General features: G+C 42.5%; 1 protein-coding gene across 1 annotated transcript in view; it reads left to right on the plus strand.

Annotated features, from left to right (window-relative positions):
- Window positions 1–369: 369 nt before the first annotated feature.
- LOC148538279 (beta-2-glycoprotein 1-like) overlaps window positions 370–24467 on the plus strand; it is a 66192-nt gene continuing 42094 nt past the window's right edge. The window contains exons 1-2 of the mRNA XM_088457388.1: window positions 370–457; window positions 12327–12467. Of these exons, the coding sequence (XP_088313514.1) occupies window positions 370–457; window positions 12327–12467 (229 nt within the window). The remainder of the gene's footprint in view (window positions 458–12326; window positions 12468–24467) is intronic.

The raw sequence follows: 24467 nt of genomic DNA on the forward strand, positions 1-24467 counted from the left end.
TTTCACCACAGGTGGCTGCAATCATACATTAGGTGGGAAGTCCAGGAGCAGAGCATTATGTACCTAATGGAACGGGTCATGTTGGTGGGTCTGCAAAAGCAATCATCAGAATTGTTGCCATTGAGAAATATGACTATTTACAAATATTCTCCGTTTATCAGCATGTGTGACGGACTGTTTTATTTTATTTTCCCTTTTTGGATAGGTCTGAGATCAAAATAGTGAGGATGAGTCAACCAAAAGCAACATGGCCTTTGACACAGATTTTGTTGTTTTACTTACTAGTTAATGGTTAATCTGTAACATCTGAATTTATATAGAAGGTGCAGACTTGCAAATTGTGATCTAGTGAGAAGTGACAACACTTGGATGCTTACAGTTCCAGCCATGGCTTGGAAAATGTATTTCATAATGGCAATCTCTCTTATTCTTGTGCATAAGGTCTTCAGTGATCAAGGTACAGTATGATTAAATAACCGCATTTAATACGCTTGCTATTATTCTTTATAAATAGCAAAGATATAATTGATATTGCTTCATCTGCAATTAACATATCTCCTATCACTTTGCTTAGCAGCAGTATCACTTGTTTTGTTATTACAGTATCACTATAGTAATCCGTTCCCTAGTTTAGCCATACTGCTACAGAACTATCTAGTTTAGCCATACTGCTACAGAACTATCTAGTTTAGCCATACTGCTACAGAACTATCTAGTTTAGCCATACTGCTACAGAACTATCTAGTTTAGCCATACTGCTACAGAACTATCTAGTTTAGCCATACTGCTACAGAACTATCTAGTTTAGCCATACTGCTACAGAACTATCTAGTTTAGCCATACTGCTACAGAACTATCTAGTTTAGCCATACTGCTACAGAACTATCTAGTTTAGCCATACTGCTACAGAACTATCTAGTTTAGCCATACTGCTACAGAACTATCTAGTTTAGCCATACTGCTATAGAACTATCTAGTTTAGCCATACTGCTACAGAACTATCTAGTTTAGCCATACTGCTACAGAACTATCTAGTTTAGCCATACTGCTACAGAACTATCTAGTTTAGCCATACTGCTACAGAACTATCTAGTTTAGCCATACTGCTACAGAACTATCTAGTTTAGCCATACTGCTACAGAACTATCTAGTTTAGCCATACTGCTACAGAACTATCTAGTTTAGCCATACTGCTACAGAACTATCTAGTTTAGCCATACTGCTACAGAACTATCTAGTTTAGCCATACTGCTACAGAACTATCTAGTTTAGCCATACTGCTACAGAACTATCTAGTTTAGCCATACTGCTACAGAACTATCTAGTTTAGCCATACTGCTACAGAACTATCTAGTTTAGCCATACTGCTACAGAACTATCTAGTTTAGGCAAGCAACTAGCATTAGTGCACAGCTGTAGCAATAATAACCTACTCCAGTAAATAATCTTCCCTCCTGCATATAATGGAAGACTGGAATGGGATTGCAATGATGTTGTTTAAACCTGGCACATTTGCCATTTTCTACAAGTTGATAAGAATTTGGAATTGTCTAAGTGTAAACTCACTCATAGGATATTAGGGGACATGTATCAAACCTTATAGAGAGAGAAAGTTGGCCATAGCAATCAACCAGCCTCCTGTGGCTTTTGCATATTTTAGTACAGCATCTGCAGACAAATACTGTGCTATAGCGCCAATCTTTCAATCAGGCCCTGAATGCTGTGAATATATAGAGTAAGAAATATAGTAAGATTTTCAATGGGTGCCAGCACAAGACTGTCAGGGCAATTCAATTTGGAGCGAAAAGTCAGTTTTTGCGATAATTTTGCACCGATGATGTCATTTTCGCTGGTTTTGGTTTTACACCGTATTCAATTTCGAAGTCTTTTCGCAGGTTCGAAAAGTCTTTGAAAAATAACAGGGAAAACTTTTCACCACTGAATAGGTGGCGAAAAAAGTGCAGAATTGGGGTTTAGGGGTGCAGGCTTAAAAGAAATAGCCTGCATCCCTGGGAATGTCATTTTAAAATAAACTGTCAAAAAAAGTTTTAAAAAAAATGGGGACACCCCGAAAAAATAATTTAAAATTTGGGGTGAAAAAAAAAAAAAATGGGAAAACAGTGTTTAAAAATAGGGAAATAGGTTTAGGGATATTTTGCAAGTATGCGGCAGGCGTATTCTAGAATAGTTTATTAGCGGCAGGTGCATATTTGCAGAATTTTTAAATAAAGACTTTAGGGACTTAAAAATATGCTAGTACCCATTTTCATGTACCCCAAATTTGATGGGACCACTTAAAAAACTAAAAAAAAAAAAAACCTAAGTGCTCTTCTGCAACACTTCTTCAATGTCGGGAAAAAAACACCTGCCGCGGCTATTTAAAACCCCGACTTTCATTTGCAGGCTAAAACGGGGGTACCCATAGTGATCCACCATGTTTTTACAGCTTTAGGGGGATCCTACAATTTTATTCCAGGTAAATTTTGTTTTTTTTTGCCAATCCTACTTCGCTGGGTCCCGTTTTCATAGCTTTTAAATTGAATACGGGGATAAAGCGGGCGCGCGCCCGATACTTTATCCCTGGAAAATCTCCGATGTGGAGCGAAAAGTCCAGCACGGACTTTCTCCCATATTGAATACCCCTCTGTATGATAAGTGTCTGGCACTGACATATGTACAATAGGGTGTGTGCATGTGATAGTCTGGTAATGTTGCTAGGATGTGGTCCGAGCAGAATGACGGTCAATGTATGTTTGTATAGCAATGACTGAGGAGAAAGTCCTAGAAAGTCTACCATGCCTACGGTCCCATTGTTTTTTAAATACATTCTGCATGGGATGGGTACAGGATGCTGGCGCTCGGGATCCCGGCGGTCAGAATCCCAACCCTGGCATCCCGACAGGGTTAGAATACCGACACCTGTTGGTATGTATCCTACCTCTAAACCTAACCATCTCTCCTCTCAGCCTAAGCCTAACTCCCCCCCCCCCCCCTAGTGCCTAGCCCTCCCCCTAACCCCACTACTTATGTCGGCGGTTGGGATGCTCGCGCTGGGAATCTGACTGGTGTCAGGATTCCAGTGCCTGCTTTCTGAGCGCCAGCATCCCAACAGCCGGGACAGTGACTACATACCGTATGAACAAACACGTGCAATACAGATACAGGTCAAACAGTCAATTTTTAGGCTAATATTCCAGACTTGCACGCCCCAATTATTTTGAAACTGCAAAATCTAGGGCTGAATTATTGGTGCTGCTACCTTTTAAGTTAATTTTAACTCTAATGACTTCAACTTGGCTTATTGCAATTGTAAACAGGCAGACGGATCACATATTCCACTGCACTTGCAACCTAGTCAGATACCACATCCAGGCCCTCCTGCGAACTGCTCAGCCCTCAGGCCCGGGCACACACTGATTGTCCATCCACTTCCCTGTAATTACAAAATATTTCCACTATACTGTACGATATGCCATCTTTAGTGGAATGTGGACGGGTAGGACAAGCTAGGAAATTGTGGATTGGCATTAATAAAACAAGTGTTCAAGTACGGTTCCAACAAGGAGTGCCCACATGCAGGTGTCTTATGGGAAATTCACCACTCCATTATATACTCTGGGACTGATTCAGCATGGATCACAATTGCAAACACGTACGCAGATGGGTCGATGGTACGTACTGCGCATGTGCACCGCAGTGCGCGTGCATGAGTTAACATTGTGATTGCTCTGCGATTACCAAAGCAGATTCAAAGCCATCGCATTGTGAGTGATGTCAGGTCAGCATTTGGGGGTGGTGACGGGGGAGTGGTCAGAGAAATGCAGGCGTGCCTATCTGTTTGAACGCCATTACTTGAGCGTGCATAAATTAGCCACTGCGACAGCATACGCAGCTTGAGTACTCACTGCATGCAACGAGGTTAGTAATTTCTGAGTAAGGTCAGCCCTGTTGTAATTGTGCGTGAGGTGCCGATGTTACTCGATGTTCCCTATGTATATGCAGGATTGCAAGGTATTATGGATGTGCGAAGGCTGTAGTGGGTGTCTCTATGCTGGCTTTGGGTGTCTCTAAATTAGCTTTGCGATTGCAGTCATTACCATATTTTTGCAGCAGACCTGTGTGCGTAATCGTAGCTGTAATCGCAATAGTGATCCGTAGGGAATCAGGCCCTTTGTGCTAACCAATGTGCCCTTAAGCAAAAGATGATGGAGTCAGTATGCTAGGGAAACAAACATGCAGAAATTTGTAGGGGGGCTGCTTTAACTATAATGGAGGACATCTATTGTAGACAACATTGAGTGGAAATATGACTTTCTGCTTTTAATATTGGGACTGTTGGGAGGTATGCGGTCCATTAAATAGCTGCCTTTGAAGAAAATACTATTAAATCTAGAGATACCATTACCCAGCCTAGTATGTAGACATTCCTGAAAGTAAATCACTCAATATGAAAATGCTGCTAATGTATTTCATTTCATATTGTATATTCATTACACACACCCATGAGAATCATCTTTGAATATTATTGCTGTGTGGGTCTTTCTATGCCTGACATACATATATGATATTGTGTAGCAACATACATACAGGATCATAAATTGTATGCATATGGTTTTTATATGCTCCACCGCATTATCCATTTGCCGATTGTGTGTGTATATATATTTAGATGTTTTTTCATGTTCAAGTAAAGATTGATTTATTGATTTTATCTACTCTGGAGGACATACATCATTTAAGCTGAACACAATGTATATCTCTTGTTGTGAATTTATGTTGACAGTCAGCTATCATACACAGCAGCTCGCTAACCCCAGGTGTCATCATCTATACTCAGATGCTTTCTAACACTTCTCTTTCTATACTGCAGAAATGACCCACAGTGACCCTAAAGCGGTTTCTGCGGTCCAATAAAGGAAGTCTACTGCTGCCTCATCTTATTTTCTTAGTTATGCACTTTCTGGCTATTTAATTAACCAATAAACAATCTCTCATGCACACATCAGATTAGACAGCTGGATTTTTTTCTGGTGCTCTGCAAGTGACTTATTTCAGAGATACTGAAAAAGAACACGATAATCTGTGTACAAAATCAACCTTCAGAGGTTTCCTCAAAAAGAACAATCTAATTACACTAACACAAGAAGCTATAAATGCAGTGTGTTCTGCTGATAACAGCTGAAGGAACATTCCAATTACAGCCAATATCCAGACAAAGTCCCTATAGAGCGCTTTGTAGTCAAGGCTGCTATTAGGACGCTATAATTTCTCCTGTTAACTCTTAAAGTGTTAATTCTGCTTCACATCCTTATTGTTGCAGCGCGCTGGAGCCCGCAGCTTACCTACCGGGCCCAGCGGCGCTGGTCTCCACGGGCTTCCAGGTCTCCACCGCGGCCGGCTCTCCTTCCTGTGTTGTGTGCAGGCAGCAGTGGCTCCATAGGGATGGCCATCAACCATTGATGTTATCGATGGTGGCCAATTGATTTTAGCTGCCATCCATGGCAGAGAACCAATGGGTTTCCCCCATCAATGGAAGAGAGGGAGCCAATGTTTTTTTATCTCATTCCCAGAACATGGATTAGCCCCATCTCCCGGCCACCACCAAGCCCTGCCCCCATTTTTGATTGCGGCCCGCCGTGCCACCAGCAGTGCCACTGCTTATTTAGGGGGTAGTGCAAACCATCAATGGTTCACCATAGATGTTTTATGTACCATCGATGGTAGTCAGTATTAGGCCCATCAATGGACACCCCACCGATAGCTATCCCTACGGCTCCCTAGGAGTGTACGTGCGCTGACCTGATTGGTATTTAAAGTAAAAGTAGTGCCAAACATTATGTCACTTTTGGCACCAAATTCAAATGTCCTTCCTCTAAAAGGCAGACTCTGAGCATAAACAGTGCAAGAGTATTAGGTCACATTCCTAGCTGCAGCATTCCTGATTCTTATTGTTCCTATTAACCTGTTCCTGACTATTTCTGCATCAGTTACTGTTATTTTACTGATTGTCCCTGAACGTCTCCAATGGCATTCAGCCTTCAATCAGTGCCTACGAGCTCCATGTGGAAAGCCCAAACAGAGGGCAGACGTTGCAAAGTCCAAACTTCCTTGTGGGGGTCCCTGGTGAAAACCCCTGGCACGTTAGACTCTGCGCCTCTGTTCTGGGTATTAGTCAGTTCCCTAGTACGGGCCAGCATCCACACTAACTACCCCTGAGTAGACAACACTTGTGCTGTTGCAACATGTTCTTCATATCTGGATTACTATCAATAGATTTGCTCTGCACAGATGTTGAAAATGCACATAATTTATATTACTGACTCAATTATAACATTATATAGTTTCTATTTCTTACGATGCAGAAAATAATGATCTACCATTGTTGTGAAATGTCATATTCATCTTGGATTATAAAGTGAAACACTAATTCAAATTCTATGCTATACAGTGAAGCATTTATCCTTCAAGCTTTTTGAGATGTTTTTCTATACCCACTTCAAATGCTTTCTTTCTACACACAGACTGTTGGATCCTTTTCTGTCCGTCTTTCATTCCCAACACTAAAGAAACTGCATACTTGTCTTAAAATATTTCTGCTTTGCACAAGATCTGTGTCTTTCATCCACACTCATGCCTGCTTCTATTCCCAGTTAGAGGACTTTTGTTGGGCTGCACCCACTGTGATGGATACACATGCACAAGACTTTATTCTAGCTGGACTAATATCAAATATGTGGCACTTGACCTCATGTATTCAACTCCTGTTATCCTTTAGATTGTGAGCAGGGTCCTCTTACCTTTCTGTCAGTTAATACACAGTGTCACAAAGCTTTAGTGGATTCAGGAATATAAAACTGCCAAAGAGAAAGTATCTGGAGTAAGGTAGTAAGATTTATATTCTGGCTGCTTGCTGCATACAGAGGGGAGTTTAAATAGGGAAGCCTGATTTGAATTATGTCAGAGGTCACATGACTGCATGAATAAAATCATTGAAGTGCTGATACCACCCCTACTGTATAGGAAGAGGTGAATAGCATATGCAACATAGTCAACATGGAGCAAGAGGCATTAGCCATGGGCAAACCCCATTACATCACTTTAGGTGCTGCAGGCAACATTTTGTGACATTACCTCCCTCTTAGTCCATGGATTTCAAACACCCAAAGAAAAGTTTTGAGGGAATTTCTGATGCCTTCACCAAGCAATGCTCCTCAGGAGAAATTATAGTGTTCTCATATATAAATTCTGGAATCTAGAAGTTGCTTCACCTCAAACTCTGCTTGTTGTCCAACCATAATCACAGAAGGTGAACTCTTAGAAGATGAAAAGCAATTTATGATGACTGGTTTGAGCAAGAAGATATGAAACACATTAGGAACTTGTAAGTTGGAAGGTAGTTTCAGTCTATAGGCTACTGGATTAATCACTTGAAGTATTTCAAAGAGTCCAATGAAACATGGGAGCTGATTTCATGCTGGGTACTTTTAAAACATAGATACTGGGTAGAAAGCCAGACTTTATCCCCAGGACGTAACTTTGGAATGACACGACTCCTCCTGTTGGCAAAGATTCTATATCACTTGGGAAATGCTTGAAGATTTTTTCTGACCTTGTTTAAGACTTCAGAAAAGTTGCATAAAACAGGTAGAGTGTAACAGAAGGAACTGAACCAGAAGAACAGCAGTGCACTTCTGATAGGATAGCATGACAAAGAGAGGAGAGAATGAAGTAGACTCATGATAATGATTGTTGCAGGCAAATTCTGCCCAAGGGAGTAAATCCACCCAGTCATCTTAACTAGATGAAACATGGATCCTTTGGAAGTTCTCCTGGTCCTGATTTACTAATTTAGTCTGTCCATGTGAATGTAAGTGGGTAGATGAAAAATGTAACTTGATAATGAATGCTTTGCAGAACACAATAATATAAACCCCCATAAGGGACACTTTTTTTTTCTGTGGGCATCCATGAAGACCTCTTTGATGAAATGATGGGTAAGCTTAGGGGTTGGAAGGTAGCCCCATGAGAGGGACGAAATGTGCTGACTTGGAAAAGCAGTCTACCAAATTGTGTTAATGTTTTGAAGTCTATGTGGCCAAAATGTTGGTTATGCCGGAATGTCCAGCAAAGTGAATGTAATGTGCCCAGAAATGTAGTTTTTGACACCATTTTATTGACAAACTAGGGATTTTCCAGAAGGTGGAGTGTAGAGAGTAGAGGTAAGAGACACAACACAGTTAAGGTTGTGAATTGGTTTATCTTCCCATGTTTTACCTATTTTACAAGGACAACTGTTCATCATCTCTGGATGCTTGCGAATCTGCATATGTGTGGTAGCAAAAGACTTTTTTGTGCACATGCACAATAGGAAAATGCGTCTTTATACAGAAAAAAACACACATATGTCTAGCTCTAAATAAAGGCACAAGGTGTGGTGGCAGCAAGCTTCCTCACTCTTCTCTTGGAATATGATCAGCGGCATGCACCCATTGAATATAATTACCTATCCACTGATGCTACAGAATTCACCAGTGCCATTTTCCCAGACAAAAGCTCATGTGCAGTAGAGATACCACTGGGAAATTAGCACAGTGCCATTTTCCTTGTGATATGCACATACACAGTAGATTCTCGCACAGTGCCAGAGTCTACTCATCACATGCACCATTGCAAGAGGGGGTGGGGCAGCACGGAAGCTTAAAACTCATCTGAATTCGATAGCACAGTTCTGCCACCTGTATTGTTCATACCAGGCCCAGATGCAGTAATGGGATCCAGGCATACTTCAGCTTAGTCCAGCACCATAGAATTAACTCAAAGATGACGCATAGATAAAAATTCAAAGTCCTTGCTTTTCAGAGCACCCTGTTCCTTATAGTAAGCATAAAAGTCCTTGCACAAATCAACCAGGAGTCCAGTAGATCACACTTTTTTCAGTTTATTTGAAAATATATAAAACTTAGTGCGCCTTACATGCTAGCTGTACATACAAGCTTTGGAACAATTGCGGCTGTTGCTCACCACTACAGGTGTACCAGATCACATGGACAAAGAAGTCTTCCTGCTATGCATTTTGAAAAGAAATAAGCTCTACAGCTTCTACAGGCAAAAGGACGTTCTGTTTGTAAGACAATTGGAGGCAGCTATTAGACTATAAATGTGGTACTAAACTGTATAAGTGCACTCGCAGTCCACAGTTGCTGGAGTGTAGAAAGTTTTTAACCCCTTTGTTCATATCTCCCAATTGTCGTAACAGCCTAATAGCTTGCCCATTTTCCTTGACTGCTGCGAAAGTTGGGAGGTATATTTTATGCTCATCTGCCATTGGCACATGCAGTAGTGGAGGGGTGATTCCGGAAAAGGGAAGGGGCTGGACCATATGTACATTGTGACTTGACCACACTTTTACTTCTAGTTGACTGAGCCCTGTCCCGATTCCGAATATTTAAATGTTGAGAGATAGGTTTAGCTACTGACTGAGCCAATAGTAGGACAATTTCAGAAAAGTCAGATTTACAGTACTGTGTAACAGATTACAGTACAGTATAATGCTTATTACAATTATCACGCAGTGAACAGGGTTAACGACGTACAGTAAATGCTACAGTAGCTAATTAATATGTCTTTTACTATTCAGTTGCCTGGTGAATAAGAAAGTGTTCTACTGGATAATTATGTAATCTCTTCTTCATATTCTTACAGTTGAGTAATATACTCAGAAGTTTCCATTGACATCTAGTGAAAATTATTAGTATTACATGAATATTTAAAAAAAAAAAAAAAAAAAAGCCATGCTTGTGACTTATATTTACAAAACCCCAATGCCAAATATTCAGCTGACAATTAATTCAACCAATATCTATAATATGATAATTAAGCATACTGTAGTATTCTACAATACAATAGGCGGGATGTACTAATGGTCAAAACTCCAAAAACTGCATCTTTTGGAGATTTGACCTAATCTCCCATACAGTATGTGCTCAATAGGCTGGATTAAGGCTTGTTGAGGCTCTGGGGCAACTAAGTTGTGGGGGCCCCCTCCAAGTAACACTGCGCCTGTTCCTACCTCCTTCCCCACCAGTCCCATACGGAGACTCTCTCACCTGATGTCCCGGCCGGCAGAGCTCTTCCTGAGTTCCCTCAGTATCACAGACATGTGTCACGTGATGCTGATGAGGGGACTCGGGAGCCACTCTAAGTCTGTGCTGCATACAATAGAACAGCTGCGGCTTCTGAGCCCGGCCCACTTCCAGGAACAGGTGCCGCTGGACACCGGTTCTCAGCAAGGTCTCATCGTCCCTGTGTGGGGGCCCCGGGACCACCTCCCCTGTTGCCCCCCCTTAATCAGCCACTGCCTCACACCGCAAAGTATAGTTCCTATTTGTAGAGCTGTACTTTGCGTTTTCCACCACAAATCTACATGCATATGGTGTTAATAAAAGCCGCTAAGCATACGGTAAGTGGTGGATGTATTGCATTACATCCCGTCTACTATGTTATGAGAGAGTATCATACAGTCTTCTAAAGCTTGGCTTTTAAATAACAGCTTCAACTCAATAAATAAATATATATATATATATATATATATATATATATCATATTTCCACAAGCCTTGGAGAGAGACAAAAGTGGTGCAGTTGCCCAAAGCAAGCAATCTGCTTCTAACTGTCATTCATCTAGCACAGTCTTGGAAATGACAGTTAGAGGTTGATTGGTTTCTTTGCACTTTATCTCTCTCCAAGGCTTGATACATCTCCCCCTCAGGGAGAAGAGACATGGATTTGAGCTGGTGTGGAGCTTATCCTGCTTAGGGGAAACCCATGTACTTGGCTACTGGGAAACCACCCAGGAGGGGTATTCAATTAGGCTGCGAAAAATCGGAATCGGTGATAATTTATCGCCAATGACGTCATTTTCGCCTATTTCAATTATCCCGGTAGTCAATTTCAAAGACTTTTCGCAGGTTCGAAAAGTCTTTGAAAAAAACGGGGATAACTTTTTTCTCCATTTTTTACATGGCAAAAAAAAGTGCAGATTTGGGGTTTAGGGGTGCAGGCTTAAAAAAATAGCTTGCACCCCTGGGAATGTCATTTAATAATAAACTGTGTTAAAAAAAGTTAAAATAAAAACTAGGGACAACACAAAAAAAAAATTAAAATTGGGGGGGAAACAGTGTTTAAAAATAGGGAAACGGGTTCAGGACTATTCTGCAAGTATGCGGCAGGTGTTTTCTAGAATAGGCTATTAGCGGCAGGTGCATTTTTACAGAATTTATAAAAAATTACTTTAGGGACTTAAAAATATGCTAGTACCCATTTTCATGTACCCCAAATTTGATGGGACCGCTTAAAAAAACGAAAAAAAAAAACCTAACTGCTCTTCTGCATCACTTTTTCAATGTCGGGAAAAAACACCTGCCACCGCTATTTAAAAACCCGACTTTCTTCTGCAGGCAAAAACGGGGGTACCTATAGTGATACCCCATGTCTGGACATCTTTAGGGGGGTCCTACAATTATTTCCCGAAAATTCCCGTTTTTTTTAGTAGATCCCAATTCGCCGGGTCCCGTTTTCACTCATTTTAAATTGAATATGGGGATAAAGCGGGCGAGCGCCCGATACTTTATCCCCAGAAAAGCTCTGATGTGGAGCGAAAAGTCCAGCACGGACTTTTCGCTCCCTAATTGAATATGGGCCTTAGTGTCACCTCTAGAGATGGGAGTCAACTGTTTGGGTGACTTCAATGTGGACAGTAGTGTTACATTTTTATTTTGACAAGATTCAGGTTGCCAATAAATAAATAAGCGACCCCCCCCAGCTGTTGTAGAACTGCACATCCCAGCATGCCTAGCCACAGTTTTGCTATTTGACCATGCTAAAACTGTTGCAGGGCATTATGGGATGTGTAATTCAACAACAGCTGGAGGTACACTTATTTCTTATCCCTAGTTTAAACGGTTTAATTAAAGTGAATGTAGTGCTGAGGATTTGGTAAAGGCCTTCAGGCTGCATACTGTATGTTACACAGCTGTGAGTGAGAAGTGTTGTCAGGCAGACTGAGAATAGAGGAATCGCTGCAAACACATCTGCAGCACTTATTTTCTTGTCTCTTATCTCCGTATATTACACCTGTAATAGTCTCAGAGTACATCTCTGCTCCCTACTTTAGTTCCACAATATATACAAAAATATGTCATTTAGATTTGGATAACATTATCTTTCTGTTGAGTGGATGATGTAGAGATCAGGATTTCTAGGGTTATTTTAACCCCATACATGTCAGCACGATTTATAATAAATGTCTGCCTTTGTTTATATCACCAGGTGTTGCAGTTGCCTGCCCCTCCAGAAAGGAGAATCCTGTGGGTCAGACTTGCCAAAAAGCTTGTACAAAGGACCAAGACTGCCCGAAGAAGAGGCAGCGATGCTTGTGTGACGGTGACTGCGGGATGACCTGTGTCATACGTACGTCTGCTTTCAATATAATGTTATAGACTAACTGCATTTTGGAACATTGTAACAAATGAAATTTCATCCAAATGAAGAAAATCCACCTAATTATTTTTGTTCTCTAAGCTATTACCCACGGAGCTCTTGTGCCGGCTTGTTTGATATCTCAGGTACATAAAGATTTGCACAACTCTACTGGAAAACACTAGGTGGGGTTGGGTACGGGAACCCGACGGTCAGGATGCTGAAAGTCAGAATGCTAACATCGGTATCCCGACAGTCAGAATTCCGACAGATTTTTGTAAGTATTGTGACCCTTACCCTAACCCCCCCTAAACCTAACCCACCCCTCCCGCAGCCTATCCCTAACCCTCCCCTCCCACAGACTAACCATAACCCTCCCCCTAGTGCCTATCCCTAAGCCTCCCCCTAACCCTAATATTTGCCTCCGCAATCTGTCTGTATTGTGACTTTCGCCATCCTGACTGTTGGATGCTGACTTCATCTCCAGTAGGTGCAAATATGCAAGGTCATGGCAAGATACTACGTAGTTGTGTTGTTAGGGCCTAACCACCTAATTAAATAGCCTTTCTGATATTATGGTGTGCTACTCAGCTAATTACTTGATTAACGTTTAATTACATTGCTTTCTCAAGTGCACATCTCAAAGCATTTGCTCAGCTCATTTGTAATGCAGAATGCGGCATTTAAAAATCATTAATAGCCCCTTATGTCTGAAAATTCTATAGGTAACGCTAACGCGTAATAATACAGACATCTGTATATATATATATATATATATATATATATATATGTGACTATTCTATTCTCAGTCCTTGCAGTACAGTATGCCTAGTATAATCTAATGAAGGCAATGCACGTAGACAATAAAGTGCATTTAGCCTTTCTCATTAGAATGAAGTCATATTGTTCTGTTTGTTTCCTAGTAGTTCTTGTGTCACTCATCGCAGCAGGAATATATCCCATGCAGCAGGCTAACCCAGGATTAGCTCTGTGCTTCTGTCCTATTTACCAGCCATGCACAAAAACTAGACATTTTAAACTGGTAGTTTGTATGTAATGATGTATCTTTATGCATTTGTATGAAGTTATTTTTTCAGAATTATTGCTGTATTGTAATATAAATCCCTGGAAAAAAAAAGTCATCTAGCATCTATTTCCTTTATGTTTTGCTGACAATTTTATGCCTATGGTCTACACCAGAGGTTCCCAAACTCTGTCCTCAAGGCACCCTAACAACCCGGGTTTTAAGGATATCCATGCTTGACCACAGGTGAATTAATTAGTACCTCACTCAATTTGATTTAACTACCTGTGCTCAACCATGGATATCTCTAAAACCTGAACTGTTGGGGTACCTTGCCCTTGAGGACTACATTTGGGAACCCCTGGTCTACACAGTAGCTGTACTTTATTGCTATTATTGTCATTGATATGTAAGGTACCAGTGATCAGCAGTACCAGTCAGTGAGTTAAATGGGGAAAATACTGTATAAAAGAGAGGCACACAAGGTAGGCAAATAAATGCACACAGAAAACAAATGGCAGAGAGGGCCCTGCTTATAAGCGGGCTTAACAGGGGTGTCTTATAAAGGGAGGGGGCCAGAATGCAGTGTCCAAGTAGATCTTCCACCTTTTGCTGAAGTATGCACATGATAGACCCTGGCACTAGTTTACGGGTGATATCTCTTTTGCGCATATATTTTGGAAAATGGAACCGGTGACATTTTCCTGGAGGCTTCTTCTGAGTCATTTGCTGCACAGAGTAAGTATTATACACTGAATAGCTGTAGGGTGTGTGACGTGGCCCCCCTGCACCCATTATAGATACAGCAATAAGGCTTACAATCTAATGGGAAAAGGACATAAATGAGAAGGTGAGATAAGAGGAAAGAGAGAGAGAGAAAGAGAGCTCAGTGTATATTGGGGCATTGTGACCATGTATCAGTGTGAGCAGTATAGGTGAGAGTAGAATAATCTCTAATAAAGAGATTATTTACAGTTGTGAAGTATGAGACTGTGAAAGAGTCTGATTGGGCACAGTAGGGAATTCCGCGTATGGGAGAAGTCTTGTGGATGGCAGTCACAAGTGGCACAGAGAGGTAGACCGAGAGTGTGAGTGAGAGTATTTCAACATTACATTTATATATATATATATATATATTTATGAAGAGGTGGTGTTGGTGAGTTAAAGGGAAGTCATTTCAATTATATTCTGGAAGACATGGGGAGAAGACTAGCAATATACAGATGATGTGGCAGACGTGGTGCATTGAGAGAGGAAGTTTTCCCTGTGGAATTTAAGTGGATTGAGATAATGATATAAGGGAGCACCAAACAGTACCAGGTTGTAGGAGATGAAGAGATAATAGATGAGAGTTTCAGTTGAATCTTGAGTAAATTAGAGGCATATTCTAATATGTAGAAGGTGGAGGTGACATGAGTGGGAAGGAGACTGGATATGAGTTATAAGGATCATGGTGCAAGCAAGTGAGCATGGCAAATTGAGGAACTTGTGGAGTTGGTGACAATGAAGCCAGTGGCGTAACAGGACGGCAGTGAACCCTGTGGCGGCCCTACTCCCTAAACCTGAGCTGACATAAATCATGTCTAGGGGGCGGTCCACTGGCTTGAGGAAGTGGAACACTGCCCAGATCATCCTTAGGGGTATATTTGCTAAAGTGTGGGTTTACAGAATTGGAGATGTTGCCCATAGCAACCAATCAAATTCTAGCTATTATCTTCTAGAAGGTGCTAGATAAATGTTAAGTAGAATCTGATTGGTTGCTATGGACAACATCTCCACTTCTAAAAATCCACATTTTTATAAACATATCCCTTAGGCTCCACTTGCAGTGCCAGGCAGCTGCTAGGGTGCCTCTCCCAGGGCCCTGTGCCCTGTGTGAAGGCATATGTTGTATACCCCTAGTTATGGCCCTGAGGGAGGCATGTGTTGAGAGATGAGTATGACAGAGTTGAAGGATGTCCATTGTTTCCAGATGTAAAACTTAACATTAACATGAATTGAAGGAGAAAGGAAGATGAAAGAGAAGCTAAGCGAGGGGTGTTGAAGAGGGCCACAAGGACCATGACAAGCCTGAGGAGATTGTTTTGGCCATTTTAACAGGTATAGTTTAATTGTTTGAATGACAGCTGGGATGAGTGTCATAAGAACGGGTTATATAAAGCCTTAAATATTTTATATAACAGAAGTATTGGAAGTTATCCATAGAAGGACTAGAAGGCAGAGAAAGAGCCTTTGTTTTAGAGAACTCATACTTGTACCCCAACAGTCAACTGTATTACGGCAACACATTTAAAAAGTTTTGGAAGAGATGTGTGCGAGGATATCAAAGTGCTTAGATAGTGGGTGCAGTTAGAGGGATTTTTTTTTTAAATCACTATTATGCAGGCCTCAAGAGCTGCTCAGCCCCACCGGTGGGGAGGGACCAGGGTTTAAAGTTAATTTTCAATGTTCCCCTAGTATACACTAGGTCATATGTTTTTTTATTTCCACTTCTTTTTCAACTGCGTTCTTCTTGTTTTTATCTGTCAATGAAGCCCTGGAAAAGGTACTACAAGAGGTAATACAATTAACTTTAAACAGAACATGCATAAAAGTATTAAAGCAAACATGGCCACCTCAAAAACATGTTCAATTAATCATATAATAAATATGCACAACATTACTCCTTCCAGTAATTGTAGTTCAACTAATTCTTTATGACAGGACCATTAAGATGGACTATGTACCAGAAAGGGACAGAAATAGAAAGGGTTAGCAAATTGGAGCAGCCAGGTGGCGTTGTGGTTAGCATTACTGCTTCATAATCCGCAAGTTCAGTTCCTCACCAAGGCACTTATGTGTATTGAATATGTATATTCTCCCTTTCCTTTCTACTTTCCTTCCACACTCCAAAAATATACTGTGCTTGTAGGTTCACTGGCTTACTGTATGACAAAAAATAGCCTATTATGTATATATGATAAGGTAATCTAGATTGTAAACTCCACTGGATGATGTGAATGACTGAAGTATGCTCTATAAAAGCACTGCGCAATACAGTATGTATGCACTATAAAAATGTGTTGCGTAACTATATCCTATTTCAAATCCTCAGTAATGTAGCCGCTCATGATGTACAGCATAATGTGTAACACATTTGTTGGAATAAGGATAATTAGGGTGCTGTTGTGGAGGATTCATGGATACATGTTTACCTTTGTGTCTCCACTATGGAGAGATATTTCAGAACTAATTTTCTAGGGAGAAACCAAAGACTTTGCATAAAAACACTAATCATGGTTAGTCTACTTGAAAAGTCTGTAGAACGAATAAAGACCGGAAATAGTTACTGCCCTGTATATCTGAAACACAATGCCAGGAGCTCTTTGAGACCAGCAAATTGATATAGCTCTGTACGCTGAGTGTTACTATTCTTTGGATGTGTTTTATCTACTGCTATGTAACTGTAACAAATTGCTTGTTTGATCATTCTGCCAAATGTAGCCTGTTTGCTCTCTGGCCTTTGATCTTTCCTGAAATTGAACAGGAAGCTGGTCATAATTTACACAAGATTCTTGATTTTTAAAAGGTAAAAAGCATATTCTCATGTCCAAACTATGAAAGGTCATTTTTGTGTCTGGCTTTGGAGCTGCACCACCTTATGACATCTATAAAAGACCCAGACAAAGCTCGATACAAATAATAACTGCAACTGTCATTCAGGACTGTAAACTAAGCCTGGTTAATAGAAAATGAAATATATTTATCCTCTGTAGCCAGCAGTAGCTATAGCCAAAATAAAATCTGCCTTGTTTGTAGGATATATTGTAAATGCTCAAAAGAATGAATAAAAGAATTCAGAAAGTATATAAAAGTGATTTTGAAATCTTATAACCAGGGACAGGATGCAGCAACGTGATAAATCTGGTCAAACCCTAGAAAATGTGGGTTTGACTGCATTTCTCATATGCAACATACGGTGGATCCGGTGGGTAATGCCATCTTCTGATGGCGTTACCCTATAGAAACCTATGGGCTTCTATTTGGAGAGTGCTGTGAGAAGGATCCAATGGGATCAGCCCCCCCCCTCCCCACGGCGTGCAGAAGGACACCAAGAGAGCCTTTTGGGTCATAGACCCAGTAGTCTGTCATTCACAAGGGACAGCTCTTACAGAGAAAACTGTCCTTTGTGAGTTTGTCTATGCATACCGGCGTAACTAATGCAGGCAAGGAGTGTCGGTTAAAGTGGGCAGGAACAGGGTGGGACCGTCACCTCTAATGGTAGTTCCACCTTCACCAAGTCCCTGCACAGAAGTCCCACAGACAGAGAGCCATTCGCTGTCTGCCTAGGGAGGCTCAATTTTCTTCAGAGAAACCAGCATATAGGTAAGGAAAGAAATAAGCGGAGGTAATACATAGAGGTAGCAAAAAAGATTGGGCTTCCAAGCAACATAGAATAGTTTGTGGGGACCCCATAAAAAACTCAGAGACACAGCAGAAAAATAACAATGATGATATAGAACATTTTTGGGGGGGCTAGGAGGCCCCCAGCCATGTACTTTACTGTTTCCTATACAGAAGTGTGTGTGTGTGTGTGTGTGTGTGTGTGTGTGTGTGTGTGTGTGTGTGTGTGTGTGTGTGTGTGTGTGTGTGTGTGTGTGTGTGTGTGTGAAGAACAGTTTCCACCACCTCTCCAGGGCCACTTTAAGCTCTGCTTCATGCATACCGATGTCCAGCTTCTTTGAAAGAACAGAGACAATTGCAGGGGCTGGCTGGCAACTTTTAGCCTGGGGGGCAAATGCATGCAGGTGGCCCTGGCAGAGGAGTAGCGTGTGGCCAGGGTGCCCGGAGCACTAACGTGCTTAGGCACCCCCCCCCTCCCCTTCCTCAAGTGTTCCAGGGAGAAGGCGGGTCCATATGGAATTAATGTAAAGTAAAAACAAAGATATGGGGCAGCCCCTGTAGTGGTACCCATATGCAGTGCCCCCTGTGCCCCAGGAGAGGACCCCCCTTATACAGGCCACCAGTAGTGATCCTCCTATGCAGTGCCCCTTATACAGTGCCCCCAGTAGTGGTCCCCCCTGTGCAGTGCCCCTTGTGCCCCCAGTAGTAAGCCCCTTATATAGTGCCCCCAGTAGTGGTAGCCCCTATGCAGTGCCCCCAGTAGTAGTCCCCCCCTTGTAGTGCCCCCAGTAGTAGTCCCCCCCTTGTAGTGCCCCCAGTAGTAGTCCCCCCTCTTGTAGTAGCCCCCCCTTGTGGTGCCCCCAGTAGTAACCCTCCTTGTAGTGGTCTCCCCCTTGTAGTGCCCCCAGTAGTGGTCTCCCCCTTGTGGTGCCCCCAGTAGTAGCCCCCCTTGTGGTGCCCCCAGTAGTAATCCCCCTTGTAGAGTCCCAAGTAGTGCTCTCCCCCTTGTAGTGCCCCCAGTAGTAGTCCCCCCCTTGTAGTGCCCCCAGTAGCAGTCCCCCCTGTGCAGTGCCCCTTGTGCCCCCAGTAGTAAGCCCCTTATATAGTGCCCCCAGTAGTGGTAGCCCCTATGCAGTGCCCCCAGTAGTAGTCCCCCCCTTGTAGTGCCCCCAGTAGTAGTCCCCCCCTTGTAGTGCCCCCAGTAGTAGTCCCCCCTCTTGTAGTAGCCCCCCCTTGTGGTGCCCCCAGTAGTAACCCTCCTTGTAGTGGTCTCCCCCTTGTAGTGCCCCCAGTAGTGGTCTCCCCCTTGTGGTGCCCCCAGTAGTAGCCCCCCTTGTGGTGCCCCCAGTAGTAATCCCCCTTGTAGAGTCCCAAGTAGTGCTCTCCCCCTTGTAGTGCCCCCAGTAGTAGTCCCCCCCTTGTAGTGCCCCCAGTAGCAGTCCCCCCTTGTAGTGCCCCCAGTAGTGCTCTCCCCCTTGTAGTGTCCCCAGTAGTAGTCCCCCCCTTGTAATGCCCCAAGTAGTAATCTCCCCTTGTAATGCCCCCAGTAGTAGCCCCCCTTATTGTGCCCCCAGTAGTAATCCCCTTTGTAGTGTCCCCAGTAGTGCTCACCCCCTTGTAGTGTCCCCAGTAGTAGTCCCCCCCCCCCCCTGGTAGTGCCCCTAGTAGTGGTCCCCCCCCTCCTACAGTACACACACACGTAATAAAAAAAAACCACTTACCTGAATCCCCGCTCCCGCCGCCGCCATCCGCTCCTCCGTCTGTCCTCCCGGGCCAGGCCGGGCCGCTCTGCATTATGGGAGAGACGTCATATGACGTCATGACATCTCTCTCATTACCCACTGCAGGAGCCAGAAGATGGAGCGGCTCCTGCAGTGGGCGCAGCAGCAGTCAGTGAGAGTCTGACAGACTCTCATTGGCTGCCACTCAAAACAAACACACAGCTGCCGGAGTCAGCGTCTGTGTGTTTGTAACTGTGTAGCACTGACCGAATTCCGTCCGGTCAGCGCTACATGCACGGTGCATCTGTGTCATAAAGACACAGACTGCCCGCGGCCCGCATGGGGCTGCGGCCCGGGGGGCACATGGCACCCTGCCCCCCGGCCCAGCCCGCCACTGGACAATTGGATAGCTTGTTGTCATAAAAGACATTGAAAACTGCTACCAGGACCTTTATTGTACTTTATTTTAAGACCAGTGTCAAGTCCTGACTGCATAAAGTCTACAATTACTCATATGTTTGGAGTATCCAGGTCTGTTTTATCTATGCTCCAAAACATAAATGTCCTCCAAATTATCATGTAGAAACTAAAGGCCATTTTGTTTTCTATTGACTAGAGCATCAGAGTCCCTTATTTTTCAGAATGGTCCATTTTACTTCCATGGTGCAATGTGAGGCACATTCCGGACACAACACGGCATCCTGGACCAGTGGATCTTTGTTGCCAATGTTCTTGCTCTGCCAGTTGCATCCTAGGCCAGAAATTCCTCATTTTCCTCTATTATCCTCAGATTAATATCCTTTGCTCAGAGGCCGTGCTCTTTGGTCTAGTTTTTGCTAATTCATGAAACTGGTAACAGTATTGCATTCTCACTTCCAGTGACCTAAGGGGCCTATCCACTAGGTGACATGAAAGACTGAACATCTAGCGTTCAGACCTTGAGGTCGCCGAGGTGCAGTACCTGCACTGATCGGCGCTCACTGAACGTCATTCAGTGCAGGAGCCCAACCTCCTATCTCTGAACATGCCAAACCTGAAGAGCATGTTCGGTAGATAGTCTGAGACGGCAAGGACCCAGGACCAGAATATTGTACCACTGGAAAAATAGTATAAAGGTATTTGTTCTGGAAAGCATCACAATACTGTACATATGGTCTCTTGAAATTATTTATATCATTTTCCACATGGCAAAATGTAATTATTTACATATTACTTTAATTTCCGTTTTCATAATACTAATGTACTCCATGTAATGGCTGGGGTAATAGTGCTAGCTCTTTTCCACAGTGAGATGTATTGCCCCTGCAATTTAACGACCAAACTACATGATGACAATAATATAACTACACAGCAGAAAGTTAAATATCACACATTGTAGGGAAGCGCATGAATAAAATATCATGTTAAAGGACATTTCTGTGCCATGGGAAATACACTGTAAGATTAAAGTCTAGTAAAATGTTTATCACAGAAAAACATCGGTCTAACTCCTTGGCACACATGTTGCAGAGGAGGGCATTGCGGAAACCCAGATGCTCTGTCTGTTAAATGACTTTTATCACCAAAGGGAAGGTGACCAGATGGTGCTGTTTCCTCTAATATCATCACACGCATATGACTTATTAAAGGTGTAAGCTGCCCTAAAATGATTGTATTCTCACACAGAACACATGAAAACTGTTACAATAAAACACCTTGAGAGGATCATAAAACCCAATGAGGGGCATGGATTTTAAATGAAATGGATTTCTCAAGGCATCTTGCAGACAGTGTATAATATACTGCCATGATGGCTCACAAATCTGTTATTGCAATGCAGAAAATGCTTTATGACATGCTTTCTGTTACTGATATGTCATTTCAGATGTTTGAATTTACTAATTTGAAAATCAATTTATGTAGAATGTTACAAGCCCATTACTCTGATCCATAAAGCATTATGCAGCTATTATATAGCCCCCTCCTCACCTATTCTAAGGTAATGCTAAATAATAATTATTATTATTATCAGTTATTTATATAGCGCACACATATTCCGCAGCGCTTTACAGAGAATATTCGGCCATTCACATCAGTCCCTGCCCCAGTGGAGCTTACAATCCATATTCCCTACCACATGCGCACACACATACACACTAGGGTTTATTTGTGTTGGAAGCCAATTAACCTAACAGTATATTTTTGGAGTGTGGGAGGAAACCGGAGCACCCGGAGGAAACCCACACAAGCACAGGGAGAATATACAAACTCCACACAGGTAGGGCCGTGGTGGGAATTGAACCCATGACCTCAGTGCTGTGAGGCAGTAATGCTAACCATTACACCGTCTGAAATAAAAAATATATTCTCTTGACTTCTCCGAAAAAAAAAATTTTTACTTCTTGTCCATTGCATGCAAGCTGAAGCAAGGCAACTCAACCCATAAGCACAACGGGAGGATTGCCATCAGAAGAAGATCCCTAAATCGATGAAAAAATGGGTATTTTAACTGTAGAAAGGGCTTCTCTCTAGCCTTTGCCATATGCCTCCTGTCACAACACAGGCAGGTGGGTGGTCATGACTTGGGTTTTACTAAAGCTGCCACTGCAAAGAGTATTAAAAATAGCGCTATTGCGATCGCCAGACAATTAAATCATGCTTAAAAATCCACAGTTATTACACAGATGTAGGATGGGCCTCTCCAGGCATGCAAATTCATAGAGCACAGAGATAACGCTGATACAGTTTTAGGATTTATTGAGTAATATCTCCAGGGTTAAGTTACAAAGAAAAACAGGTAAATAGACAAGACATACAGATATGAAATGCAGAGATTGACTGCAAATAAAATAAAAAGATAAAAAGTCAGAACCCTAAATTATCTTACTCTGAGGTTTAGGTGGTCTGAGTGGATGGAGACCACATGAGGCAGAAGATTGGACCACTCCTAACATAAAGCTACTCCCTTGTAGAGTGAACCCCCGAGTAGTGGGGGTTTCTGATCCTTATAGTCCCACAACTACTCACTTCTCCTGCATCCCTCACCCTTTCCAGGATGAAAAGGACTGTTATTTTGTTCTCACAAGATCTGTTAGATGCAAATTAGGTTGTCTCCAGGAACCTAAACATCATATAACTCCCTGACTGAACAGAGGAAAATGATAAGCTGACACTCTACCAGTCTACTTGTCTGTGTCCAGGGCTTGATCAAGGGCCCCCTGCTGTGAAAAGCAAACACTATTTCCAAGGAAGCTTTGCCTTCAAAAGATACTTAGGTAACACCTGGGCACTTAGTTCAGCAAGTAGCTTATGTAATGCAGACACCGTTTTGAAACTAGCAATTCATACCAAACAGACAGACATTCATGAAATATACATTTTGGGGGAACTATAATAATCCTCATCATGGTCATGGCCGGGTTATTACTCATAGTACTGTGAGCACACAGAATACATGCAATCATGACATGTAACATTGAGGAATCGCCATAACTCGTGTGATGGCTCCACCTCCCAAGATATCGTCTCCATGCACTGGGAAACCCTTTTAACAAGGATACCACCACTCAGGATGGAGATAGCAGGGGAAACAAATAAAACAAAATCTTTTAATCATTAAAGCATTCCCTGACATTTAAACTTATTATAAAATTAATTTATTTAAAATAGGACAGTCTCCTTTCAAATGATGTGGCCCCTAGAATATCAATCTGCATTACAGTATTACTAGCGGACAACATAAACCTAATAATTACCCAGAGCCTGATTAGTACCCTAGGGAGGTATTGCCAATCTCGCATTAACACACAGAAATATTTTTTTCTTCCTATCTATAACACCAGTATACTTGTATTTAACTATTTATCACATATAAATAAGAATGGTGTGTCCAGCACTAACCTTGTGATTGTGTAATGTAAGGAAGCAGTAAATATGATATAGATAAGAAAGAAGCAAAAGCAAGTATGTTAAAAAAGGGGGGGGGGGTTTAATGAAACTAAGTATGAGGTAAAAAAACAAGGAGTCACAATGCTTCCTTGTACAATGTCCAAGTGTCCCAGTATTGTAATAGTAGTTCTAGGAGGGATATTACCTATATTGTATACATGGGTTATAAGAGAGCTCCTTTAGGGTGCCTCTTTCCGTAGTACACCAGGGGTGTCTATGTGAACCTTGTTTGCAAATATAATGGTACGCCTGCGGCGAGGGGAATGCCCCTAAATAAAGGGGTAATGTCCTTCCCTTTGTGTCTGGGTTGCAGGTTACATAAGGTAACCCTTTGAGGGGGTCCCTTTCCGTGTGCCTACGTCTCCCTCTTAGCACTATGGTGACAACCTGTCTTCCCGTATTGGCATGTGTAGTCTCCCATAGATGAAAATCAAGGAGAGTGCTGTCCTGTGCGTATTAGTGAAGGGTGTGGGTAAACCCTTAATCAGGGCGTACCTACCATATGAAAGATCATATGTCCCCTTACTAAATGTGATGGTGTGGCAACGTGGGTATAATAACAGTGCTAGACAGAGGCGGCGTCCCACACTCCTGTCCCTACCGTGAGTATGCTCTGTTTCACTGGCACGGCATCTCAGATCGCCTCCTGCTGACACACGCGGCTTCTGGTCACCGCTCCTCCTCCAGGATGCCTGTTAGCCGGGATGGATGACAGTCTCCACATGCATGTGTGCGCCGGCTCCCTGTGTCGTCCGTCCAGGTGCTCAGGAGTGTGCTGGGTAGCTGCAAGTGAATCACGTGTGGTAACAACACGTTTCAGCCTATCGGCCTTTCTCAAGTTTACACCTGATGTGTTCAGTTGGATATTTGAATGCTGGTCTACCAATGGGGTTATCTGTGGGCGTATATCTCTGTCCCTCCTCCTTATGATGTCAT

The sequence above is a fragment of the Taudactylus pleione genome, unplaced genomic scaffold, assembly GCF_031769625.1.
Source record: "Taudactylus pleione unplaced genomic scaffold, aTauple2 ptg000041l, whole genome shotgun sequence".
Taxonomy (NCBI): Eukaryota; Metazoa; Chordata; class Amphibia; order Anura; family Myobatrachidae; genus Taudactylus; species Taudactylus pleione.